A 27292-nucleotide genomic window follows, 5' to 3' on the forward strand; every position below is an offset into this window, starting at 1 on the left:
CCTCTGCTTGTGTTCTTTCTCTCTCTCAAATAAAATAAAATAAAATATTTTTAAAAACCCACCCTGATGACTAACAAAATTAACCCTCCTTAGATTGTACACAAAATTTCTGTCTTCTGGTCCCAAACCATCTTGTCCTAAGGCTGTTGCCCATTTTTCTTTTCTTGGAGTTTCTACAGACATCACATCATTTCTTAGTCAGCCGATTGGGGTCTCAGCATGGTCCTTGTTCTCATGCGCCATCCCTGCGCCCACTCCAGTGATAAGGGGTCCCCACTGGTGACTCACACATTCTGCGAGGGCTGGGCGCTGCCACAGAAAGACTGCCAGGCTGGGAAAGCACTGTAGGAATACTTCCTTCCAGTTTCCCTGAGCCCACTTTGTCTTCGTGCTGTTTGGGCCTGGGTTTTATTTCTCTTCCTTGAGAGCAAAGGGTTTTGATACTATTTTCCCAGGATGTGATTTCACCAAGATTTCTTTTCTCTTTTTCCCTCCTCCGCAGCAATCCCTTGACTAGAATCAAGGCCACCATTGTCACTGTATCAGCTTCTCTACACTTAACCTCCTCCTTCTCAGGCTTCCCCAAGGAAAAACAATCTCTTACTGAAGAGGAACACAGAGGCCCCAGTTCCTAGGTTCCTAGCAAGGTATAATCTGGTCTGAGTCATTTGGGCGTATTGCAGCGAAGCTGAGTGGTACCTGTTGGTGACTGGAAACCTCTCCTCTTAATCTCCTGCTCCCTCTTGGTCTACCCCTCTCTGCCTCAAGACCCCAGGCTTACAGTTCCCTCAGGCCAACAGACAGCTCCGCCCCACTGCAGACTCCCTTGAAGGTTGTGATTAAACTTGCATTTTAACGGGGGGGGGGGGGGGGGCTAAAAACCTAAGGGAATGCATTTCTAAAGGTGGAATTGTAGGTGTCCTGACAAGTGTTGGGGAAGGACTCTCCCTCCCCACCCCTGGACCACACTCTGTTACAGACATCCTAGTACATAAATCCTGGCATAGAGATCCTACCCCATTGCTCAGGCCTTAGGAGCCATACCCAGATTTCAGTCTCCGTGTGATCTAAGGATTTAAATGTAATCGAGCAAATCATCCTCTCCAGGAGTTCCCATTAAAGACCCCTCCATCCCTGCCAAACCAAAATGGCAGAAAAAAGCCTCTGGCCCTTATCATGGCATCCCACGTACACGGAGGTAGAGACGTCTCCATAGGACAGGGCCACCCTTGGCTACAGCTTATCTGATGTCCTAACTCCCATGCTCTGTAGCTGACTTGACCCCGTGGTCCCCCTTTTCGAGAACGGCCATTGGCAGAGCTATGGCTGATAAAAATGTGGAAACACAGTTCGACTTTGGGCATGACCGCCTTATTTTCCCACCTCCAAAAAATCAGCTCTCATCGCTTGACAAATCTGGACACAGTCAGGATCAGAATCTATGAAATCTGGCCTCTCCTACGAGAGCCGGTCATCCCTCAATTTGCGCCTCAGCCTCCTGACCCCTCTCCAGGCATCCCTCTTCCTTCTTTCCTTCACACTGCCTTGTCTCACTCAGACGCCAACCGATAATTCAGATCCACGTCTCGAGCCCCGCCAGACTCCAGGGAGCTCCTGCACGTGGTCGCGCTCTAATCCACGCAAGTGACCGCTGATGGGCTAGCTCAGCCCTGGCCGAGGTCACATCCCTCGTTACTGGTACCGCTGATTCAAGCCCACACCTCCCCCTACACCTGCTGCTTTTCCTTATCAGTCATCTGCAGGTTCTAACAGGTCCAACAGGTTGCCCATTTCCAGGAGCATTTACTTTCAAGAGCAAACTCCGGAACAGCGGAAAGTTCCCCTCAGTTTAAGGGATGGATAGCCAACGACAGACTCTCAGGCAACAATGTGCAGAAAAAGAGTTGACAGAGCCTTGGCTCAGGGCCCCCCGACTTTATTCCACAGCCCCACTCAGAATGCTGGAGCCGAGAAGTCCTCAGCCATCACTTTACAGAGAGGTGAAATGACTTCCTCCACGATTATAGGGCGAACGGACAGCAAGGCAGGTGCCTGATGCAGATTCTGGGCTGGGGTACTTTCCACTGCAGAGGAGCCCTGCCTGCCTCTGCTTACCGACCTCCCCCCCCCCACGCCGTTCCCCAAGTACCCCAACCCTGGCACTTCGGTGCCTGGAGGGAACTGGTCCACCCGTCCAGTCCTTCCACCCTCTTGCGTCCAGAGGGGCAGATTTACTGCTGGAGATGCCATAAGAACCACTCGGTCCTCCTCTGTATGTATTCGTTTAGAACTGTAAATTCCTCTTTCCATGATAGGCTTACAGCCAGATGATCCTGGGGGTCCCATTTAGGTCATGGACTAGGGCTTTTAAAGGAAGATGATTGTTAGGGTTCTGTCCAACTCCCAAATTCCTGTGATCCGATGACATCAGGACTGTGAATAATCAGGCTGGCCCTAAGCCAGGTTGGGCTGTGCTGCTTCCATCAGAAACTTCCTCCCCCTCTTTATAAAAACAGGCCCGCCCCGTTGGGCTCCCTCATGGCCCTGTCCACTGGGCATCCTCTTGCTGCAGAGAAACCCGCCCACCCAGGGCCACTGACCCCACCCCCTGCCTTGAAATTTAAAGCAGGCTGGAGCTGTGCAAGGAGATTGGAGCTGAGGTCCTGCAAGAGCCCGGGGCTGAAGAGAAAACTCTCGGAGGGAGGGAAGCAAGGCCAGCAGCGGCGGTAAGTTGAATTCTGTGCCTCCCTGTCTGTCCATCTCCTCCTGTCTCTCTTAAAAGTGTTTTTGGCAAACTGAGCCAAGAGAGGAATGCCTGAATGAGGGACTGACTGTGTAATTCAGGCAAGAAGCGGATTAGCTAGAATCTGAGCCCAAAGGGAGCCTTCTTTTTGTATCTGCATTTCATTGGGCTGGGCTGAAGCCTTTTGGAGGGGCCAGGGCGTTCAGGGGAAGAGAGAATAGGAGGGATTATTTCTTGGAGAAGAAATCTCTGCAGAGTAAAGGGGAAAGTGGAAAGAATTAGAAATGCTCTGAAGAGACAATGGGAGCCCCTCATGACTAACGGGCAAAAAACGTGCAATCAGTTGCCTTCAGGACTGGTGGCTCTCTTGATCGCCAGGGTTGATTCGGCTGATCTGGCTGGCTAGGTGGGTGTCCCCTTCCTCCCTCACCGCTCCATGTGCATCCCTCCCGAAGCTGCGCGTTCGGTCGAAGAGGAAGACCTTCCCCGATAGAGGAGGACCGTTCTTCGGTCAAGGGTGTACGAGTAGCTGCGCTCCCCTGCTAGAACCTCCAAACGAGCTCTCAGGACTGGTGGCTCTCAGAGCCTGGAGGGTCCCCGGTGTCTGGCTGCTGCCCTCCCTCAGTGAGCCTATTAAGAAACCGAGGCTGGGGATGGGGCGGGGGTGGTGCCCGACTTGCCTCGGAGCAGGATTAAGTAGGTGGGGAGTGCTGGGAAACAGAAGGCCTCTGATCTCCCCCCACATCCCCGGCCCCCCAACTCCACTGGTCAGTTTTTGCCCAGTGTGCAAATGTGAGGTCCTCTTAAAGGACTTCTCAATTACAGGGGGAAGATTAACATCAACGGCTTTTCTTCCTAACGCACTCTGCAGGACGCATATCAGGGCTTTCCAGATTTTTGCTGTTATTATCTTTATTTTCTTAACCTCCTGGGAGGGAGGACGGGAGGGAGCCAGCCAAGTAGGAAAACATGCTGAGCTCCCAGGTAACTAGTGACAAACTCAAATGCAAAGAAGTGTGGAAATGCTGATTAACCTGGTGGTCAAGTCGGATTAATAATGGTGATCTCCTGCGGTGGATTGATGACGGAAAAAAATTATGTGTATGTGTGTGTGCTTTTGCAATTGCATGAAGAAATTCTGCAAATGCAACTAGTAAGTGGAGTCCCCTCAAAGGTGACTTCCTAGCAATTCTTGCCCATGGGCAGGAAGACTCATCCTGGGAGCTAGACGCCGACTTGTCCAGAATCAATATATGACGGTCAGCGTGAGTGCTTCCTGTGAGAGCAGAGCCAGACTCGGGCACCAGCAGGGCTTTGGGAATGTTGACATAGAAAAAGCTCCACACCACCCACCAATTTATTCTACCTAAACTGTTCTCAGAGATGCCAGCCTCAAACCGCGAGGTCTCATCAAGGATAAACGGTAGCTCCCCTCGGCCAGGGGCTCGGTCTTTGTCCGGACTCCCTAAGACCAGCTCAGTTTATTTTGTGATACCTCGTGTCAGATGCTCCTGGTGTCTGCTCTACTATCAGTGGCTTCATCTCACGGCGGGACAGTCAGTGTGGCCAGGGCGTCGCTGAGGGACAGCTGTGATTTGTGCTGGTTGAGGAGGGGCTCTGGGACTCGGCTTTATTTTCCTGGGTCCCAGCACGTTGAGTAGAACCATGCTTAGTACATTCCAAACTATCGTAAGCAGCAGCCCGGCCGTACCCAGTGACCATACCCATCTAACGCTTTTGTAAATGACTGCCTGGGACCACAGAGCGTTCGGGGAAACTTACTGCTCAGGGGGAGGCCTGGTGCAAATCTGCAAACAGCACCTTTTCTGGTTAGGGGGTTTGACAGCCACTGAAGGGGCCCTTTGACTAAGATCGTCATCTGCAAGGAGGAGTGCCAGCTTCAGGATTTCCAAAGCCTTTAAAATGTGTGCGGGTTATTTCCGATCAGACAGTTGAGGGGACAACGTGGTTCACAAGAATGGGGGAGAACTTAGCTCCAGTCCAAATTCAAAGTCCATACACTTCTCAGAGATACCGAGTGCCTGGCGCTGAGGGAGAATTCAGGTGCTGAGTTGAAATGTTCAATTTCACTTGATTATTTGGTATCTGCATCTACAATCTCAGAATAAAATTCCTACTTTCTGTGTGTGAATTTCAGCTCTGCTCGGATAAGATGGCTAGGATGGACAAGGGACCAGAATATTCTCTTCATTCTTTCTTTGCGTCATTCGCGGCACATGGAGAAAAATTCTGTGCATAGTTTCAAGGTATAAGCCTCATTTTAAGCCAACCAGCTCACAAAACCATGTCTCAAATCAAACCAGATAAAAGAATGAGGACGACTTAGACTCACAGGAAGTCGGAGCTAGAGAGAATCTTAGCGGCCATTCGCTCCGCTCCAACCCCAGGTCCAGCCACATGGTCTCCTAATACTGGCTTCGTCGTCTGCTTACATAGAAAAATAGCACATTTTCTTGGCGATCTTTCATACATTCTCCTGCCTGAGAAATTGACTTCTGGAGAAGAGGGCGGAGTGACAGGCAAGCCTCTTGATCGCCTGAAAAGTAACCTGTGTGATAGAAGGGAAAAGGAACCAGGTGCTAGGCACACAGCAGGCATTTCATTACCATTTTTAAGAGGGATGCCTTGGGCAAGTTCTGGTGCCTATTACCGTTACCCAGGAAATACTGACTAGCTGTTCTTCCTATAAAACTTAGCGCGATGTGTGTCTCCGCAGCTGCCTAGCACCGTCAGTGCCAACAGCCGTGATCCTGAGGGGGGCTCTTGGCCAGCAGGCCCACGGGCAGGCAAGCCCGGCTGGCCTATGTGATGCTCCTGCCACGGGCGTCAGGGCTTGGAGAGGTTGGGTGGGGACTGATCTAGAAAACCTGATTCCACCTTGAGCCTCTGAAGTAACCCACTTCAAGGTCAGGCTGAACCTAGATTCTGAGATACCTTTGTATGCAAAGCCTTGTCTGTTTATTATACGGTCACAAATATTCCATTAATTTACAACCAGACATTAGGGAATCGAAACCGAACTCATGCCCCAAAGGCTCCCGCGTCCTTGGAACTCTTGGGCTTTCCCAGCCATGCTTCCTCCTAGGGATGCTCTGGAAGGGAGAGCCTGGGGCGTGTGAGGCGTGTTCCTTTGCCCGGTGGAAGGTGTTCGGGCTGAAGAGTAAGGGGCTCTGGCTGCTTGCTGCTGTTACCCTGGGCCCCCAGTGATGGTCGCCTCTTGGCAATATGCTCCAGGAACGCCTCTTTGTTTTGTTCAACCAACAGCTTACATAATATCAATTCCAGGAAGCCTACCTTGACCACCCCTTACCTCAACGAGAGGAAGCTAGATCGCCCTCCTCCACATTCTACTAAGACCCCTTCTTCCTCTGCATATACCACAGCGCGATCCCACCGCACTACGATGACCTAACTACTTGTCTGTCCTGTGCTGAAACTATGAGTTTTTGAGGACAGAGCATAATGTCTTTACGCCATGGAGCCTGTGCCTGGTCGGTGGTTGGTGCTCGATGGTGAATACATAGACCATGAACTCAGGAGGAAATTAGACTGAGCTGGGGCTTGGAGGAGAGGTGGGTGGGGGGAGGATCTGATAGCACCCAAAGAGCCCGTTTGTGAGAGAGCTTGGCAACAACAGCTTGATGTCCCCTGAGGCCTTGGCAGGTGGGGGCAGGACACCCAGTAGAGAAGCTAAGCCCAGCAACCTGCTAGGAGTAATCTAAAAGGGAAAGACCGCCAGTCAACTGGATCTCTGCCGCTTTTCACATTTTGTCCTGTTCATAGAAAAGAGAAACTTGTTTTATTTTGCCTCGTCGTAGCAAGAGTCTGTGTCTGCCCCCTGGGCTGCAGAGAAAAAGGGAAGCTGTTTTTTTTCTTTTTCTGGGAAGCTCCGGTTTCCTTATTTTTCTAGCCTAATGTCTCTGGTTTTTAAACATCCATGCGGTCTGCATCCGACGGACCTTCTCAGTAGCAAGGGTCTGATCTTCCAGCTGTCTCGGGTGTTAATTCCAGCTTCCTCTGAGAGCCCAGAGTAGCCCTGATGGAAGTAGGTCCAGGAAAGGCAAATACAAAAAACATTAAAAATAGGATAAAAGATACCACCTCATACGCAGGAAACAGTGGCTCCTGTGAATGCTGTTCTGCGCATGTAGACGAAAGGTATGAACTTTGATACCAGTTGTAAAGAATCCGGTTGCAGGTTATCACAAGAGGGCCACATGATCTAGGAAACAGTATTTGCGTATTAATGCTTGACCGCAGTGGGGAACCCCATAGACGTTAGCGTCTTTCTGCCTCGGTAGCTTTCGGTTGTTTTTCCAGGGAGAAGCTGTTAACATTGGTGCTCCCGTTATTGAAGGACGCTCGTGACAGTCAGTATGGTTGACCTTACTGTGCACTGGCCATTGCATGGAGCCTTTGCCTGCTTCTTCTCCAATTGCTGTAGTAATTCAGCAAGGTGGGAATGATTGGCCCATTAGAAAATCCAGGAAACCACACACAACCTGTGTGGAATCTGAAGTTAAGACTCCAGAGGCTATGCCCCTTGCACTGTGACATGCTGCCCTTCCCAAATAGCAACTCTGAGCGCATTAAAAATATTACGGTCCAGCATCAGGACACAGGAAGGAGTGGTGGAAAAAGGATTGGGCTCGAGTCCTGACACCACCTCTCACCACGTGTCTGGCCTTAGGGCCAAGGCCCTTAGACTTCTCTGAAGTTTGATTCTCTTATCTGTAAAAACGAGAGAATACTATTGCCTTAAATGATTCAATGGCTGTAAAAGGGTTTTGTAAATGATGCCTGGCAAGTGGTAGGTACTCGAATGCCTGTGGAGCAAGTGGCATTAATCCACATACAGCTCTCAAACACCCTGTCATCGCTTTCCTGTGAGCCGGGGAGATGAGGACAAAACCAGTAACGATCCAAGGGAACTTCTGATGGGTTTTCTGACGCATGGGTGTGGAAATGTGGAGGTAAGCTGAAGAATTATCAAAGTATGGCGTATTTCATTGCTTTGCAGTGATGCTGGCTTTAGGGAGTGGGAGGAGCACAAGGAACCACCCTCATGCTTACGATGAGACACTGTTTTAGACTAACATCAGATCGCAGCGTTTGTTTAAATTCAAAAGTTGGGGTTAACAGTTTATTGCACTGACTAGTTGTGTTCGCGTTTGTCAGCTGAACCTTGTTTTTTTCTTCACAGGGTAGAAAGTTTATTAGGAAAGGGTTTCTTTTGTTTTTATCCTAAAAGGAGGCAGGATGGACTTCTGTTTTCCTAGACCCACAACCAGCACTCCCTTACTTCCTCCAAACAACCGGGTTTACCCGGCAGAGGGTGGACGGGGAGTCGAGGACAGTGCTCAGTGTAGAGTTTTCAGTGTCACCAGGTGAATTTCATATAACTCAGACACAAGTCACCCACCTGTAGCTTGCAGATGTTTGGAGAGAATTCTGCCCTGAGTAACTAGTGAGATGGGTGGGAGCTGGGAGAGGATTCTGTTCTATTCCCTTGATTGGAATGGATCAAATTAGATAAGAGACAGACTCTTCCTCTCTTGTCCTCTTGTTATAAAAGCAGACAATTCAAGAAGAGAGAAAATAAACTCTGACACACAGAAGATTAAGTATTGGAAAGTTAAGACTTGTTTACATGACGGTGGTGTTTGAAAATGGTTTTTATTCTGAGAGCACGGCCTCTGTAAAAAGCAGGACCTGTGTAAGCGAGACAGGGGCTACTAGGCTAGGGGCTCCTGTCCTGGGCTCCATCTGGAACCCACAAAGGTGAGCTTGGTGGGGGGCCCACCTGTGGGGGCAGGGCTCCTCCTGCCATCTCACCCCCTCTCTTGTCCCAACTCTAGTGACATGCCTTTGCTGGTCGAAGGAGTTCTTCCTTGGACCATTTCTTTTCTAATTTGTTGGCATCCATTCTGGGCCACGGTGGTTGGGGGGTAGAAGGAGGGTGTTGTTTGTTTTAAAGCCATGAGTCACTTCAGAGTATTGGTATTCTTGGAGACGGACTCTCTCTCACTCAGATTTCCAGAGAGAAGCTTTGCAAAGCAATCATACCCCGAGAATCTCCTCCACCAAAGATTAAGGTTGCAAACCTTGCACACGCTGTAAGATTTGATCCTTGCATCAACTTACATTTGTCTTTCCCTTGCAATTTCCCCTCCCTCTAGCCTGCTCATATTTCTGCCTGTTTCCTGCTGGCAGGAGTCAAAACCACAAGCCCTCGAGTTCTATACCAGCGGGGCAATCGCATTGTTTGTACCTAGAATCACAGCACTTGACTGAGTGACGGTTTCTGTACATTCTTCTATGCAGATCACTTTCACACATGTGGTTGTGCTTAAATAAAAGTACTTATACGCATTTTTAAGTGTTTCGCAGTTTATACCCATGATATCATTTGTTCTCACAACGGCAGAAACCACAGTGTGTCAGCCCTGGAGGAAACCTCGAGAGTCCAGCCCACTTAGTTTTGCATCCCTGGGAGCTGATTTTATGTCTTAAAATATAGACATATTTGGGAAGTGTATCAATTTTTACTCAGTCATTCTAACCTTACATGAATCAGCATATCAGCCCCTTTCCGGAGGACAGATTTTTTTTTTTTAATTTTATTTATCTGACAGAAAGAGAGAGTGCACGAGCAGGGGAAGCAGTAGAGGGAGAGGGAGAAGCAGACTCCCTGCTGAGTAGGGAGCCCGATGTGGGGCTTGACCCCAGGACCCTGGGATCATGACCTGAGCTGAAGGCAGACGCTTAACCAACTGAGCCACCCAGGCGTCCCCAGAGGGTAGATTTTTAAGGGGGAAGGTGGAGAAGGTAGGACAGTGGAGGGTAAAGGGCAATGCAAAGGGACATGGAGGGGCCTCTGGGTGGCTTAGTCAGTTAAGCATCCGACTCTTGACGGCAGCGCAGGTCATGGTCTCAGGCCATTATCTCAGGGTCGTGAGATTGAGCCCTGCATCTGGGCTCAGTGGGGAGTCTTCTTGAGATTCTCTCTCTCTGTCTCTCCCTCACCCCCCTCATTCGTGTGTGCATGCGTGTGCTCTCTCTCAAATAAATAAATCTTCAAAAAAAAAAAAAAGGCACGTGTAAAGGCACTGAGGACAAGAGTTCATCTACTTTTCCCCAGGTCCTTCCTCTAGCTGTCCTGCTGCCATTCCAGCGGCCTCACCCGATGCAGACTCAACAGCTGTGAATGGGTGCCCATCAGTCGGCACCCCCAGCTACCACTGCAGAAACGAACACCGAGTTCCTGGCCGGCGTGACCACTGATGTCTCCGCCACAGTGGCACACTTCCTTGGCTCTAGCAGAGGAACCCCTCCCTGGTTACCAGTCCATTGTTCCTGTTTTTCCCTAGAACGGTCACCACTCATGGCTGCTCAGAAGGGCCAGGGAACAGAGTAGCCGGCAGGACCCGATGCAGCTTCCAGACAGAAGGTCAGAGATGCTCTGGAAGCAGATGAGTCTTCTGCACGCAGACGTGCAGGCTGTGCCCCGCACCAGGATTCCTGCCCAGCCATCCTTGAAATCCAGGCCGTTCTTTATTCGCCAGGCCCTGTGTCCTGGTTTGGTTTTGTTTTTTTCCGCACAGATTCTTTGTCAATTTGCCAAGCTCTGTGTCTGCTGAACTCCATCCACCAGAGAGGGTGCCTTTTGCAAATCTGCAGGAATCAGCTTTGTGTGCTAGTGTGGGCCTGCCAGGGCTGGGGCCCTGGGACCTCGGGGACCACAGGCCTTATGGCCATTGCACCGTGACTCTCACACAGCAATGCTTTCAGTGATTCAGAGACTCCAGTCTAACAAAAGTGAGCCATCCTGGTGGTTTTCCTTTTTCCTTCCTTCCTTCCTTCCTTCCTTCCTCTTCCTTCCTTGCTTTTTTAGTTCTCTGACTCTGGGAAACTATGAAATAGAGCCAAAGGAAGAGAACACAGGGAAAAAAACAACAAGCCGTCTTTGTATTTAGGAAACGAGCCTCGAAGGACTCCTTACACTTGCTTGGCACACCTCACCTTCCACCCTCCTCACCTTGAGCACGCAGCGCTCGTGCCTTTGGCGACAGCCGGAGCTGCACGGCGTTGAAGCCTGTCCTGGCACTGGCTGGCCCCACAACCCGGAGTCTGCGTCCCTGTTTCTGGTATTCACTTTGTTCTTTGTCCAGGCACTGCCCCCAGGCCTCTACGCCCACCTCTGTAATAAGGCAAAACAAGGACACATTTTTTCCTCCTCTCTGCCTTCTCCCATGTCTTTGGACTGCACTGCTTGTCTGCTGTCGGGATGACTCATTTCTTTGTCATCCTCCTACCCCATTCAGCCTGTCCAGATGCTCTCACTGCCTCTGTGCAGCGAGATGGAGCTATTGCCTTGTTTGAGACTGTCACCGGGTCAGCTCAAGGCCCAGCAAGGCCCCCAAAAGTGGAGGAAGATAAGGACTGACAGAATGGAGAGTATCTCAGACTCTTCCAGGAGCAAAAGACAAAAATAGACTCCTTTGCCCCTGAGTTGCCACGGTTTTCACACGATGCAGCTGTGGGAGCCGCAGTGGAAGCCCTAGGTCATGCTCCGCCTCCCCATCTGGCCCCCCTCCCCCATTTGTTCGGGGAATACAAATGTGTCAATACTGCACTTCTCACTTGGAAATTTTCCAACATCTAGAATTGTGTTCCAGTTAGAAGGACCCAGAGGTCCTTTTTTTTTTTTTTTGTAGGACCCTGAATTCTTGAAATAAAACAATATCTTGGTGGGCATCCAGAGAAAAGAGGAAAGTAACCCCCCTGGGAAAGGGCCGGCTGGTTTGACAGGCAATGCTAAGGAGGGTTAAGTTCCTTGTTGATTGGTGGCTCATTTACTCATTCATTGTTTCAGAATTTCTTCATAGAGTCCCCACAGCTACCTCAAGGCTTGGCCAAGATAATAAAGGATGGGACAGTCTAGGTGCATGTGTGGACAGGATTAACATCCGGAAGAAAGAGGGCAAATGCATTTAACAAGATCTATTTTAAAAGGTTATAAGAAATGGGATGAAATTAAGAAGGGAAATTTAAGAGGGGTTTTGGGAAGTTTTGAGAAAGAGGAAATCCAGAGCAGTTCCCTGTGATCAGAAGATTCCACCAAGTGCTCTTGTTTCGGACGGGCTCAGCTCCCTACTACTCTCTTCTGAAACTTCGAGAAGCCTGGGAGCACTAGCAAGCTTCCTCCTCCCAGTGAGAAAAGGGCCCCCAAAGAGCACACCCTGCGTAGCCCGCTGCCCCGGAGCGGGCGGGGGGGGGGGGGGGGGGCTTGGCACTCCAAATTAGAACAAAGGCAGATTAGATCCTGCCTTCTTTCTTTCCTTCACAAGTGGGGGAGGAGGCGGGGGCGGGCTGTGCTGGTTGGCCAGAGGGCCCTCTGAGCCTCCAGTGCATTTTCTCGTTGGAATTCTGTCCACCGCCCCCGCTGCTCCCACGCACCCCCCCCATTTGCCCTCTTCTGCCTGTCCCCAGCAGCCCCATTAGAAGCAGTGGGGCATAAAGAGTCCCCCCACCCCCACTCACCCTTTCTTTTTACCCTTGTTCTGAAAAGGGGACCTGTGGCCAGGGAGGGGAAGGGCGCTTCCAACAGGGAAGTTCTTTGCAAAGGAACAAAGGAGCCAGAGCCAGGCCTGGATGAAAGTCTCTGATCTGACAGAGCCCGGAGGATCCTTGCGAAGGGGGAGGGGTGGGACCGAAAGTTGTTGTGACTGAAGGGAAATGAGTCAAGGGAAGAAATGCCCTGATTTAATTCTTGTGGACAAAGGAGTGAGTGGGCCTGCCAGACCACAAAATAACACCCCGACCAACTAACCTAGTTTAAGCTACAGAGGGCAAGATCACTGGGGAAAGGCGCTTGGAAACTGGGAATTTTGTGTCCAGGAAGATCTGAGTCTAATGACCAAAAGCCAGATGCCTCCGTTCCTTTCTGCCAATCTGCAACTTCGCCGGGCCTGTCTATAAGGACCAGACCTTCCAAGGGAGCGGTGGGGAGGGCGAGAGCTGGGGCAGAGGAGCATTCCTGTGTGGATAAGGAGGTGTGGGAGTTCTAAGTGCAAGAACCCAGGGGATCGGAGGTAGGTTGGCTCTGTGAGGTGCTGCAAGTAGAATCCCTATGGTGTCCTCTGAAGTATTTCGGAGGGGACATTTCTGTGGTTCCACCTAGTTGACCCCAGGGCAGAAATTCACCTTGAGGAAACTAAGCTGGGACATTGGGTCCCCAGGCTGCCAAGAAGCTCAAGGGATGGTCTCACAATTTGGCCCACAGAGATCTCTGGGCAAGATGATCTCCTAGCCACCTGTGTCCCTTGATGGATGAATGGATAACAAGATGTGGTCTACACAGACAATTGAATCTTACTCAGCTTTAAAAAGGGAGGAGATTCGGGGGTGCCTCGGTGGTTCAGTCAGTTAAGCGTCTGACTCTTGATCTTAGCTCAGGTCTTGATCTCAGGGTTATGAGTTCAAGCCCCATGTTGGGCTTCATGCTGGGTGTGGAACCTGCTTTACCAAAAAAAAAAAAAAAAAAAGGGGAGGAGATTCTGACACATGGCTCCACATGGATGAACCTTGAGAGCAGTATGCTGAGTGAAATGAGCCAGTCACAAAAGGACGCGTCCTCCACGACTCCACCTGTATGGGGAACCTAGAGAGTCGTCACAGTCACAAAGTCAGAAAGTACTCTACTTTCTGGTGGTTGCCAGGGGAATGGAGAGTAATTGTTTATTGGGTGCAGAGTTTCAGTTTGGGAAGATAATAAATTCTGCAAGGGGACGGTGGTGATGGTTGCATAACAGCATGAACATGCTTAATGCCTCTGAACTGTGCACGTAAAAATGCTTACGATGGTCAATTTTATGTATTTTACCACAATAAAAAATATATACAATTAAAAATATCTTCCAGACATCTGTGACATTTCCTGCTGTGGGAGTTGATGCTGGAGGGACTGGCCACGATCAAGTCGTAGGTTCTTGACCTTTGCCGTGCTCCTTGATCTCTCTATCACACGATGACGTTTTTTCCCCTTCTTCTTCCAGAATTTAAGGGACACTCTGAAGGGACGATGAATACAACGAGGAGAGAGCTGGTGTGCGTCCTGCTGCTTTGCGGAGCCGCCCTCACCTTGTCCAGCCAGGTAGGAGGGCAGGGCGGGTCTGTGCCCCGTGCCTTGAGCCCGTGTACCCTCAATGGCCTCTGGAGCCCCACGGTGGGGTCCTGTCGGCGTGCAGAGGCGCAGCAGACGTTCGCAGTTACGGGGCACAGTGCACACACTCCTCCCTGTAGGATGCCCTGGCTTTAGGGTTCCGGGGGCGAACCCCAGGCAGTTCTTCTGACTTGGGTAGATAGTTCTTAATTCTACTCCACCGCCACTGACTGCCTTCTTTGGAGGTGTTTTTTATTTTTTATTTTATTTTTTTTTTAAAGATTTTATTTATTTATTCGACAGAGAGAGACAGCCAGCGAGAGAGGGAACACAAGCAGGGGGAGTGGGAGAGGAAGAAGCAGGCTCACAGCGGAAGAACCTGATGTGGGACTCGATCCCGTAACGCCAGGATCACGCCCTGAGCCGAAGGCAGACGATTAACCGCTCTGCCACCCAGGTGCCCCTGGAGGTGTTTTTTAAAAATGTGTTTGAATTCATCCATAAAGCATCTTAAAAAGGTGGTGCACAAGCCGTGAGCCAGGGGAGCCGGCAAGCTGTCCAGCGCTGCTTACTATCTGCTTGGGATGGAGACTAGACTATGGACGTGCTCTCTAAAAATGCCCAGCAAGCAAGGGCATCACAGAGCGCCCAGTGAGCAATACCGGCATAGCGAGATTTGAGAGGAGAGAGTCGGGGATGGCTACGTGGAGGGGACGGAGATGGGCTACAGCTCCGCTGACCACATGTGGCTCTTTAAATCTAGAATTAAATGCAATAAAAAAATTCAGTTCAGTCCCATTAGCCCCATTTCAAGTGCTCAGTCGCCACATGTGACTAGTGGTTACGGTATTGGACAGCACAGGCATTAAAGATTTTCATCACTCAGAAAGCGATTTTGGCAGCACTGGCCTAGAAGGGGAGGACGAATTAGAAAAGAAGGCAAGAAGTGGGCATTGCATTGCACCTGGGGCCAGCTCGCTGAGGGGGGATCTTCAGGGCAGGTGGCATCTGATTGGGGATGCGGCGACGATCCCTGAATCAACCACATTTATTCCTAAAACACCCAGCATGTGCTAATCCTTCCTCCACGCCTGGTTGCTTTGCAGGAAATCCACCCCCGATTCAGAAGAGGAGCCAGATCTTACAGAGGTAAGGTGAAGCCAAGGTGGAAGGGGGTCTGCGGAAGCGGGAGACAGAGTCAGGGCTTAGGAGCTCGGTGTGCTCTGGGCTTGGTCAGGGATTTATCTTCCACCACACCCAGCTTACTTCAGCTGTGTGAAGGTGAAATTTTGCAGGGTGATTCTGTAAAGATGCCTGTGTCACCCCTCCTCACTTACTCATTCACCTAGTTAGCTAAGGCCAGGTTCCGAGAGGACAGGAACAGGAGTGCCCTCGAGGCATCAGGCTGTCAGGGAGTCACAGAGCTGGTGGGAACCTGCCCGCTCAGTGGCCTAAAGCCCATTACACAGGTGAGAAGACAGAGCCAGAGACTGAGCGACTTGCCCAAGGCCACACCGTGGCCAGGCTGCAGCTGCGCTCATCCTCCGGGTCCTTTTCTGGGCTGCGAGCCCCATCCCGCCAGAGTCCACCTGGCATCTTTGTTAACTGCCATCTCCGTGCTTCCATGTCTTCCCGTTGGTAAAACCGGAGTAACGAACCTGGGTTACCTCACAGAAGTCCCACAGGTGTGGAAAGACTTTTCACTCTAGAGTCGACTCTAGAAACCTGAGGAACATCCCCATGAGCATTAGATGGGATTCCAAAAATAAAACATGCTAGTAGCCAGATTGTCTTGACTCTGGTTGGAAGAACTCTGGGCCCAGCTTCAAGTCTAAAGCTACCAACTTAGGGCCCTCATTTCTTGTCCTTCATGACCTACCTAGTTCCTCATTTCTTGTCCTTCATGAGTCTGGAAAGCTTTGCAACACCTCTTTTAAAGCAGAAGTTTCCCCAGCGTGAGGTATGCTGTAAATTTTTTTTTTTGAGAGAGAGTGAGCGTACACACACACACACACACACACGGGTGGGGAAAGGGGCAGAGGGAGAATCTTCAGAGGACCCCAACATGGGGCTCCATCTGAGACCCTGAGATCATGACCTGAGCCAAAACCAAGAGTCAGACACTTAACCGACTGAGCCACTCAGGTGCCCCAACATATAATCTTAATGCCTTTGCTGCTGGATAGCACGGCATTTCCGACAAGGGTATCCTGGCCCCAGCGGACCCTCAACAGAAAAACAGTATTATTTACAATGAGCATGTGTCACTTCTTTAATTAATGAAAAGTGAAAGACATCTTAAGTTGGCATTCTGGTTTGCAAAGAGACAGAGAGGCCAGGATATCAATGCGAGTACTTAGACCGTGTTCATTTTATCAAAAATACTAGTGAGAGCAGCACATTCCCTACACAGACCAGAGGTCAATTTTCTTTCTTTTGGGCTAGCAACATGTCACTGCAGTATGGTAATACTCATGTGGATCAAAAACTCAGGTAGACGATTCTACATATGTGCATAATTTTGATGAATTAAAATGAAAAATTAGGGGCATCTGGGTGGCTCAGTCGGTTGGACATCTGCCTTCAGCTCGGGTCATGATCTGGGGTCCTGGGATGGAGCCCAGATCAAGATCCCTGCTCAGCAGGGAGTCTGCCTCTCCCTCCCCTCTGCCTCTCTCCCCTGCTCGTGCTCTCTCTCTCCAATAAATAACTAAAATCTTTAAAATATATATATAAAATAAAATGAAAAATTAGAGGAGTACTTCGTAAATGTATTTTGATAGGTAAGTTCTTCCAGGACGAGGGCCCCTCCAGGGAAAAAACAATCGAAGCAGTCTTTGGTGACCGGTTCGTAGGTGCGTGTATCTTCCCGCTGGGAGCGAGGAAGGGAGGAAGGATGGGTTGTAGGACGAGTGAGCGAGGGACCCTGTCAGTAGGAGCGGGCTGGGCCGTCAGGGGCCGGGGAGCCGCGCCCCCCAGAGGCCGCCTGCCTCTCGTTCCAGGGAGCTGCAGAGATGAGAAGACGCAGACGCTGCACGCGCAGAACGAGTCGTGGCTGCGCCCGGGGCTGCGCGGCAACCGCGTGGAGTACTGCCGCTGCGTGGGCGGCCGCCCGCACTGCCACTCGGTGCCCGTCAAAAGTACGTCCGCGCTCCCAGCCGGAGCTTCGAGCGCCCGCGTGCCCACCCCTGTGCGTCCGGCCGCCCGGAGCTTCTGGGCGTGCTCTGCCTTAGGCTAATGCCAAGGCGCTGAGCCAAAGAGCGGGACCGTGCGCTGGGCCCTGCCTTCTCCGGCCTGGCCTCAGCTTCCCCGTCTGTCACGTGGGGAGAACGGGCGCACCGCCTTCGGGGGCTGCTGTGATGGAACGAGCTCCTCCTGTAAACCGCGGAGCACAGTGCCCGGCGTGTGGAATTGTAACTCCTGTTATCCTTGGAACTGCTTCGAGAGTGATCGGGGCTTCCTTGTTTGGCCTTGACAGGTTGCAGCGAGCCGAGGTGCTTCAACGGCGGGATGTGTCGGCAGGCTCTCTATTTCTCCGATTTTGTCTGCCAGTGCCCTGAAGGGTTTCTGGGCAAGCGCTGCGAAATAGGTGAGCGGTAGGTGGGTGGCTGGAGAAGAGGGACAGAATCCCAAGTCTTCCCAGAAAGGAGAGGAAGTGTGTGGCGACGGGGCGGGGTGGGGACAGGGAAGGATCATCCAAGGGTGGGCTGGGAAGCCAGAGCGCTGGGCCCAGCGGGCAGAGCCTTGGGTGCCAGGCTGGAGTCTGGCTCTGCCTCCGGTCGCCTGGGTGACCCCGGCCACCCGGGTACCTCCTGTGCCCCGCCAGCTTCAGCAGCCAGCCTGCCTCGCCGTTTTGGGGTGACGACAGAGCAGACTGTCTTTGGAAACTAAATGACGGAGAGGGGAGCTCCCATGGGAAGTGTCACATGTCCTGTTTTCACTCAGATGCCAGTGCCACCTGCTATAAGGACCAGGGTATCACCTACAGGGGCACGTGGAGCACAGCGGAGAGCGGGGCCGAGTGTGTCAACTGGAACAGCAGCGTGCTGGCCCTGAAGCCCTACAGCGGGCGGAGGCCCGACGCGGTCGGGCTGGGCCTCGGGAATCACAATTATTGCAGGTGAGAGGGCCACCGTCCCCCTGGTGAGGAGCCACGACAGCTGGGGCAACGGCCTGTAGCTGACCAGCCAGGGTTCTCCAGAGAAACAGGACCAGTACGTTTTCTACCCATACAGTGATCGATTGCGAGGAATTGGCTCGGGCCATGGTGGGGGCTGGCGCGTCTGAAATCTGTGGCAGGCCGGCAGGCTGCAAAGCCGCACAGGCCTTGATGCTGCAGTCTGGAGGCAGAATCTCTTCCCAGCCTCTGCTTCTAAGGCCTTGCACGGACGGATGAGGCTGCCCACGTGATGGAGGATAACCTCCTTTACTCCAAGTCGCGGCTGTTAGCCAGCGCTACAAAAGCTCTTCACAGCACCTAGATTAGTGTTCGATTAGATAACTGGGCGCTGAGAGCCATAAAACTGACGGTCACAGGCCAGCCCTTGTCAACACGGCTTCTGTGCACATCTCCTTAAACCACACTTAGTCTCCAAGTGGAGACAGTGGCTAAGCCGTACTTCCACCCAACGTGGTCCAACTCTCCTGTGTGCAGCAAAAGTGCACTGACCTTTTCCCCGGAAGGGTACAAAGTCTTTGGGTCTGAGAGGGAGGCTTCACTTTTTCACCTCGCCCGGCCTTCCCTGGCTGCTTTTTCAGAAACCCGGACCGAGACTCAAGGCCCTGGTGCTATGTCTTCAAGGCGGGGAAGTACACTAGTGAGTTCTGCAGCACGCCAGCCTGCCCCAAGGGTAAGTGCAGCCTCCCTCCCCGCCCCCGTGGCGTCACGGAAGTAGAATCTAGGAGGACAGAGCTGATTATGTCTCTACAACTGAGGAGACAGAGGAGTAGGCTGGTGGTTCATCATTTTGGTCGCAGAGGGAAGAAGAGTCAGGAGACTTAGGTCCTCACCTGGGCCTGGCTTCTAATTAGCTGTTTGCCCTTGAGCTGGCCTCTTCACCCCCCTGACCCCCATCTTCTCATGTACAGAGGAGAACGTAGGCCGCGTTGGTGGTTGCCAGTCCTTTTGAGGATGAATGGAGATTCTCCCTTTTGTGACTGATGGGCCTATTTCTCAATCTCTCTCTCTCTCTTTTTAAGATGTTTAATATGAGAAGATTTTCCAAATTTAAAAATACTAAATTATAAAAAAGCACTATGAATTCTGTGGTGCTTTTACAAATAATGATATCACAATAGTATAAAAAATGTGCTTTAAAAAAGTTCTAAATATTCATATACAATAATAATGTGCCTTCTGCCTACAGGTAAGTCTGACATACCCATGAATTTGAGGACTCTTTACAGTAATTCTGGAGTAACCTCTCCCCTCCCAGGATCGGCAGATTGGGGCTCACTGGTCTCTGGTCTAGGTGGCCTTAAAGATCACTTTAATTATGCTGTTTATAGTGGTACACTCTGCCAGTTTCAAATGGGGAGAAAGGAGGGTAAAATGGGGCAAATTGGTGAAAATAGGCGGCATCCTTAGGTTCATAGTCTCTCCCCGTGCTCAAGCCCAACAAACCCTTCAGAGCACTGGCAGACAAAATCTGAGAAGCTGGGCCTGCTAACATGTCCCTCCACGGAAGAACTCTGATTCACTTCAACCTGTCAAGTACAAACAAGGAAATCCCCAATTACTTTCAAAGCAGCTCCAGCAATAATCACTACTAATTGGACATAGACCCCTTCCCGCTGAGGGTGAACAAAACCTCAGGATCTCTCTACACAGCCATCTAGGAAGCCACATCCGACTGATGAAAGTTGGCCCACCAACTAAAAGCCATTTACCACCCCTACGTAAAAGGGTTGAAGGAGGAGGAAAGAGAGCAAGTGGGATGGTGTCTCACCCTTCCTATGGGCAGGCTGACTGCCTTCACCCTCTCAGGCCAGCAGCCCCGCGCAGGCCCTGCTGCAAACCCCGACTTGCCTGTGGTAGCATTTAATTGGTTTTGTTTCAGTTCGAGATTTCTTTTGTTCCAGAAAAAAATGAGGACTGCTACTTTGGAAAAGGGTTGGCATACCGTGGCACCTACAGCCTCACCACATCTGGTGCCTCCTGCCTCCAGTGGAGTTCCATAGTCCTAACAGGCAAGGTCTACACAGCATGGAAGACCAATTCTCAGGCCCTGGGCCTGGGCAACCACAATTACTGCCGGTACGTAGCACAGGGTCCGGGAGGTTCATGTCTGGGCAGAAGGCAGGACTGGGGTATGGATGGGAGATTTCATGCCTAAAGTTACATGAAAGACCTGGGGGTGAGAAGGAACCGTGGATATTATCTAGTCACACCTGGTCACTTGCTAGAATAACACCTATTACAAAGAGTGAAGTTCACAGTTTGTCAACCCACATCCCAAGTTGGAGGTGCTGTCCCATAGCCGCGTAGTCCTCATCTGTTCTGTTCTTACATGGTGACTTTCTCCCAGTGAATCACGAGTGTCCTCACAGCACAGCTCACAGCTCCTTCCAACATCCCTGTGAGAGGAGAATGTTGTGTTGCTGACAGAAAAACGAAATTCAAGTTGTTTTCCCCTGGTGAGATCTCTGACAGAGCCGAGTTTAGAACTCAGGACCCTCCGTCCCAGGTCATTGTTTTGCCATTGGTTTACTGAGCTTCCTTCCTCTGTCATGTGGCTTGTGGTGGGATTGAAAATCTGAAACTCTCTCGTCATCTAGGAACCCAGATGGGGATGCCAAGCCTTGGTGCCACGTGCTGAAGGACCGCAAGTTGACGTGGGAATACTGTGACGTGCCCCAGTGCTGTAAGGCCTGGCCCTTGGCCACCTCCCGCTGCCCAGCCTCCCTTCTTGACCATTTCCTCTGCCACTTCCTGTGTCTTCACAGCTGTCTGGTTCCGACTGTGTAGCTCCCAGATTTTCAGGAAGGCCGTGGTAGGGAGGGGCTTTCCATGACTGAAGCAATAGTGGGATGACAAGGCTCTGAGCAGGTGTTCGCTTCCCACGCACAAGGGTGACACAGAGGGCAAAATGAAAGAGAAGAACTTGCCAATTTCTCTTAGAATTCATTAGGCTCTGAACTTCCCTCTCCAGATGCCTTTATTAATGATTGGTGGTGAGGTTGTGGTGAGCGTGGAGGGGTAGCTCACATATATTGGCTCCCTTGATAACAAAGCGCTCTCATAGCGTGCTCCTGACAATGCGGGGAGAGGCAGTCTTCCTATCTTCAGTTTCCAGATGAGGAAACCAGCTCAGAAGTCACGGGGCCTGCCCAAGCTCACGGGGCTCCGAGTGCCAGAGCCCGGTCGGATCCCGTGTCCTCCCTTGTACTCCTGCCGTGAACTCTTCCAGCCTCTCTCACAGAGCCCATTTCGCACAGGGGAACTGGGTGGGTGGAGGGAATGGAAGACCGAGAGAAAATTCAGGTTGGCACATTTTGCTTAAAAACTTTAGAAATTGTCTGAGAATAGATGATTATTACTCCGTTCCTGTGAACACACGTATTAGCCAGAATGTTTCTCAAAGAACATGTTACGTAACTGGGCAGGTAGGACACAAACGACCAGTGCACTCACACCCAAGGCCAAGCATGGACAGTCCTCAGGGAGCGGTGTCAGTAAGCTCGCGCGGAGCCGGGTGGGCTGGGAGTGTTAAGGAAACTCCACGAGGAGGCAGGATTTCACCGAGGCCTTGAAGGACGGGCAAGGTGGAGTAGCTGGAAAAGAAATGGGGTAGACGTTCTCCAGGAGGGAGCTGCAGGGCCGCATTATTTCTGAAGCCAGGAGGTGGTGCAGGAAAAAACTGGGGTAATGAAGCATAGCAGAAAGATCCCGTTTGGTGTCAGACACATCTGGGCTCTAATCCGGAGGCCTCTGTGACCTTGGGCAAAAATTTCCCAGCCTCTCTGAAGCTCAGTGTCGTGAGGGTTAAAGGTAGTGTGTGTGCAGTGGTTGGCATGCACTAGGTACTCAACAGGTGAAAGCCATGGTTTTCGTTACCATGGAGACGGTTCTATCACTCTGTATAACCTGGACACGTGCAGTAAGCCGATAGAAACTCGGGCTTCCAAGGGAAGAAACCGAGACAGGTGCGCAAGGAACTGGCCCGAGGACCGCAGGTCTGATCTCCCTTCTCTGTCCTTCCCTCTCCCAGCCACCTGTGGCCTGAGACAGTACAAGCAGCCGCAGTTTCGCATTAAAGGAGGGCTCTACACGGACATCACCTCTCACCCGTGGCAGGCTGCCATCTTTGTCAAGAACAGGAGGTCACCAGGAGAGAGGTTTTTTTGTGGCGGAATACTGATCAGTTCCTGCTGGGTCCTGTCTGCTGCCCACTGCTTCCAGGAGAGGTAGGGACTTCGGAAAACCCAGTAGTCTCCCTAGACTTTGAGGCCTTGAAACCGGGGCCCGTGAGAAGAAGCCTCATGGCAAGCAGAGCGTCCTAAGGCTGTTTCTCCATTAGGTATGATCCCCACCACCTTAGGGTGGTCTTGGGCAGAACATACCGAGAGGTCCCTGGAGAGGAGGAGCAGAAATTTGAAGTCGAAAAATACATCGTCCATGAGGCATTTGATGACGACACTTACAACAATGATATCGGTGAGATGTCCTGTTCTCCCTGCTCCAGATGACCCCTGCCTCCCATACCCTCGCCCTCTCCTTCGTGTCCCTGTCCACAAATCAGACTAGCATCCCACGGGGCTTACTCTCTTCTCACTCTCCTCCCAGTCCTGCTGAAACTGCAGTCGGATTCGCTGCACTGTGCCCAGGAGAGCGACGCTGTCCGCACCGTGTGTCTCCCCGAGGCCAACCTGCAGCTGCCCGACTGGACAGAATGCGAGCTGTCTGGCTACGGCAAGCACGAGGCGTGTAAGTGGAAGGAAGTCTCGGCCCCATCCTGTCTGTCTGCGGGACAGCGGGGCATGCAGTTATTGAGAGGAAAAAGTCACCAGAATGTTCTAGCCCTGGCTCAGGCACTGACGCTGTGTAACCTGCAGACTGAGAACCCATCGTCTGCCTTCCCCACCTCACGGGGTCACTGTGCAGGTCAAGAAAGGGGTGAATAATACAAGTGTTTTGAAGGGCTTGAGATTGCAGGAAGGTTCTGATAAGCAGTGGCGGCCGGTGATTAGGGTGTGGGGCTCTTTCGACTCTCTGGTCATGTAGGCCTGAGTCCACACCCTCCGTCTGCACTTTGTGGCAGTGGGACCCAGGATCTGGGTTTTTATGTTACACGGCTCCGAGCCTCGGCCCCCTCAATGGTAACATGGGGTTAGAATTGCCTGCCTCCTTAGGTTATGAGAATTAAATGATAGTAGGTAAAGCCAGTGGTTTCAGCTGGGGTATTTTTGCCCCCAGAACACAATGGCCATGTCTGGAGGCGTTTTTGATTGTTACAGCTGAGGATGGAGGTTTATACTAACACTTAGTGAGTCAAAGCGAGGGGGCCGCCAAACACCTGCAGTGCACAGGACAGCCCCCCTCAAAAGCTGATCTGGTCCAAATGTCAGCAGCACTGCTCCTGAGAAACCATGGGCTAAACTCTACAAAATATCTGGTTTTGTCAGTCAAAACGATATTGACAATATTCCGTAGGCTTCGACCTCATGGATCTGAGCTGGAGCCAGGTTAGCCATTATTAGAAGAGTTGGCTTCCTCCTTCTAAAAGGTTTACAAGCAACTTTCCCTGAAACTGTCAGATCTTTTCCCTTCTGTGTTTCAGCTTCTCCTTTCTATTCTGAGCGGCTGAAGGAGGCTCATGTCCGGCTGTACCCATCCAGCCGCTGCACATCACGGCACCTGTTTAACAAAACCGTCACGAACAACATGCTGTGCGCCGGGGACACGCGAAGTGGTGGGAACCAGGCAAACCTGCACGACGCCTGCCAGGTAGACACGGGGGTCTCGGCGCGCTCGAGCCCAGCCGAGGGTGAAAGCGGTCCTTGGCCCCCAGGTGCCTAAGCAAGACGAAAGTTAGAGCCGGGCGGATGCTCGGTGAGGTGCTAGAGATTCTAGAGGAGGGCCTCAAAGAAAGAACACAATCGGAGAGAGATCAAAGTTACCCAAACTTAAGAAATCTAAACTGCAGGAAATTTCCCCAGTGTCTACACCGGAAACTCCACCTGATTCAGGGTTTCCTGTAAGCCCAGGTGATCGATCGACTATTGAAGTGATGGGTAAAGCAACACGAACAAAGCAGTGCTTGACTTTGGGGGGGGCTGGAGAATTGGAGACTCCCATGTCGAGCGGGGAGGAGGGACTGCAGCTTACTGGGAAGTACGACCCAGATGATTTGTGAGAAAGATGTTTTAAAAACTCCTATCAGCCCTAATATGAGGTTTGTCGCCTGGGAAAGCAGACTATTTCAGGCTGTGTTGGCACCCTTATCAGAGTCGATACTTCTGTCTCATGGTAACAAGGCACTGGCATGAAACACACACCAACCTGCGGTGTTAGGACCTAAATATAACCAAGGCACCATTATTGGTGAGACAGTTTTGAGCCTACAGTGGGCCTGGCTCTCCATCGAGGGCCTGGGCGTTAGAGGGGAAACAAAAAGAAGGAAGCGGGGCTCTTGCATTGAAGACTTTGTGCGCTTTGTTCTTATAAGGTAAATCATATCAGCAATTTCCCTCAGTTCCTTGACAACCTTTGTCTCTTTTTGAATGGTTTCTTCAGAAACCTCAGCTGTACCCCTAGCTCAACAGTCATGAAAAGGTTGTATGTAAAGTGAAACCCTGATCTGCAAGCTGCAAGTTAAAAACAAAAACAAGAAATCATTTTGATTCGATAAGACAGTAACAGCCAACAGTTGCCAAGAGTTTTACAAAACGTCCTGCTTTCTCCCAACTAATTCCCGTCCCAGCCTCATACAGTAGGTAGTGTGATCCCTGTCTTCGAGATAAGAGTACCGGAGCACAGTTAGCCTAAGGCCACACAGCTAGTAAGTGGTAGAGTTCAAAGGAGGGTCGTGGCCTGAAATGTCCCAGCAATTATCTCAGTTCTACTTTGCGATGTAGATAAAGCCTAATCTCTACAGGATCAAGATCGTTGAGATGAAAATTTCCCTCCCTGAACCAAGTACTTGGAAGGATACAGCATTAGCGCTACAAATATGAACCCTAACTTCCCCCCAGAGAGTCTGTGTTTTCCGCAACCTGTTCTTCTATTGCAGGGTGACTCGGGCGGCCCCTTGGTGTGTGTGCAGGACAACCGCATGACTTTGGTTGGCATCATCAGTTGGGGCATCGGCTGCGGGCAGAAAGATGTTCCTGGTATATATACCAAGGTTATTAATTACCTAGACTGGATTCAAAACAACATGCGCCCGTGACGGAGGACATCCAAGTCCCTGAAATCGCGGGAGACCCTGCTTCCTCTACTTCAGAAGACGCACCAGGCGGAGCGCTGAGCCACCACACAGTACAAGTGGGTGGCGGGGCAGGGGGAACCCATAGGAGAGGGGAAAGGATAGGTTTTCATAGGTACTTCCCATTTGAGAAGTCTTCAGGGGTTAAGATCTGATTTCAGAATATAGTTTGTCAGCTGAGAAGACGGATAAACGCCAACCCCTCCTGGAATACCACCATCTCAGGCAGAAGAGAGGGAGGAGAGAAGCCCAACCTCCTGATCTGTCACCATGAGAAGCTTTGGAAATGGGACCAAAAGATAAAAGCATGTCTCGATAGTAAAAAAATAACTAGGTCCTTCAGGAAGGAAGGATTGCTTTAGAAATGGAATGTCTATTTATAGTCACGGGGAAGCCCGACAGGGGCCTCCTGGTAAGGGCTGGGCTGGCTGGCCAGAGCGCGCTCCTCCGCACCACCTTCGGAACCAAGTATTTGGCCTTTCCCTTTCTCCACTTTACAGCTCTTGGAAGGAAATCTTTTTGTGTATAGTGTAAATCCTTTTTTCTTTATAAACTTTATAATAAAACAGGAGACTTGTATCATTTTAGTAACTGATAAACTAGGCTTTAGTATATTTATATCAGTCCATTTTAGGTTTTTACTTTGTTGCCACACCCCTGTATTATACTGTGCTGAAATAATAAATTCAGATTATTTTTCACATATTTTCCCAAATCAGAGTGAGATCATTTTGTTTCACTTGCAGTATCTCACGGTTCATTTATTCTTACAGCCATACTTTTAAAATCATCTCAGATATTTGCTTCCATCCATCTGACGTACACAGAATACTCGCTGCATACAAGGCAATGTGCTAGGTGCTGTGGACAGCAAAAAGGGGGAGGAAGGCAGTTCTCGGTCTGACAGGAAAATAAGGTACTTAAGTACCCAGATAGAACAGAGATGGGTCACAAAAATGGCAGAGAAAACTTTTACTGAGTTTCACCTCCAGGAAGTATGAGGAAATCTTAAAGAAAAACAGAGTTAGGTAGGGCTTTCAAAAATCGGGCAAGATTTAGACTGGTGGGGAGGTGTGGGCGAGGCACCCCTGAGACCAGGAATGTCACTGCATGGAAATACAAAGATCTGGAGAGCAAAAAGGGCAGTGGGAGTATGGGGAAGGATTTTGTACAGGTTGTTGGAAGTGAAGGTCATGAAGAATGTAGGTAGGAACTTAGATTATGGTGCTTTCAATGCCAAACTGAGTTTTGGACTTAATTCTGTAGGCAACACGGAGCCACTGGGGCTTGTGTGTAACAGAAGTAACAAGCTGAGCATGCCCCGGGAAAAATGAACCCGAGAGGGATGGAATGAAAGCAGACTGGGTAGGCAGACTCCAGGGACAGCAACCAGGGTAGTAGAAAGGAAAAGAAAGGGGATAAGAACAGAAGCATGACCTTGCCAGCATAGCCAACATCCCACTGCTGGTCAGACTAGAAGCTAGTATTGGCCATTTTCTTCCCATTCCATTTTCCTTTCCTGTTCATCTGAAGGAATTAACTCCCAGACCATGGGGCGCCTGGCTGCCTCAGTCAGAAGAGCGTAGAACTCCTGATCTCAAGGTTGTGAGTTCGAGCCCCATGTGGGGTGTAGAGATTAGTTAAATAAATAAAACTTAAAAGAAAAAAAACAATGAACTCCCAGACCAGGACACACGAGTATGTTCTTTAAGGATGCTGTTTTCTGCTTCTCTTAGACTGCTTTCTTAACTAGAGCTGCAGTCCCTATTCCTGGCTGCAGCCTGACACTTGTATCATCACTGCCACCCAGATGGAAGAATAAGCCTGAGGATGCTTGCTGTTGGATAAACGCCAGCAGTTTCCTGGAGAGGAGAAAAGGTGGTTGCAGTTGTCTCTTTCTCCTGAAAGGCTGTGAGAACTGCTCAGTTTAGAGGTTCT

The 27292-nt window shown here is 50.7% G+C and overlaps 1 protein-coding gene across 1 annotated transcript; it reads left to right on the top strand.

Moving 5' to 3' along the window:
* Nucleotides 1–2595: 2595 nt before the first annotated feature.
* On the top strand, nucleotides 2596–26059 carry PLAT (plasminogen activator, tissue type). The gene is made up of 14 exons (XM_045779148.2): nucleotides 2596–2726; nucleotides 13822–13919; nucleotides 15035–15077; nucleotides 16931–17068; nucleotides 17407–17517; nucleotides 17874–18048; nucleotides 18687–18778; nucleotides 20010–20184; nucleotides 20706–20791; nucleotides 22139–22334; nucleotides 22448–22584; nucleotides 22714–22854; nucleotides 23708–23874; nucleotides 25160–26059. Exons 2-14 carry the CDS (start codon nucleotides 13848–13850, stop codon nucleotides 25316–25318), a joined length of 1692 nt encoding a protein of 563 aa, XP_045635104.2. The 5' UTR covers nucleotides 2596–2726; nucleotides 13822–13847; the 3' UTR covers nucleotides 25319–26059.
* Nucleotides 26060–27292: the final 1233 nt, after the last annotated feature.

Source organism: Ursus americanus, chromosome 27 (assembly GCF_024610735.1).
Source record: "Ursus americanus isolate L20-20 chromosome 27, mUrsAme1.1.p, whole genome shotgun sequence".
Taxonomy (NCBI): Eukaryota; Metazoa; Chordata; class Mammalia; order Carnivora; family Ursidae; genus Ursus; species Ursus americanus.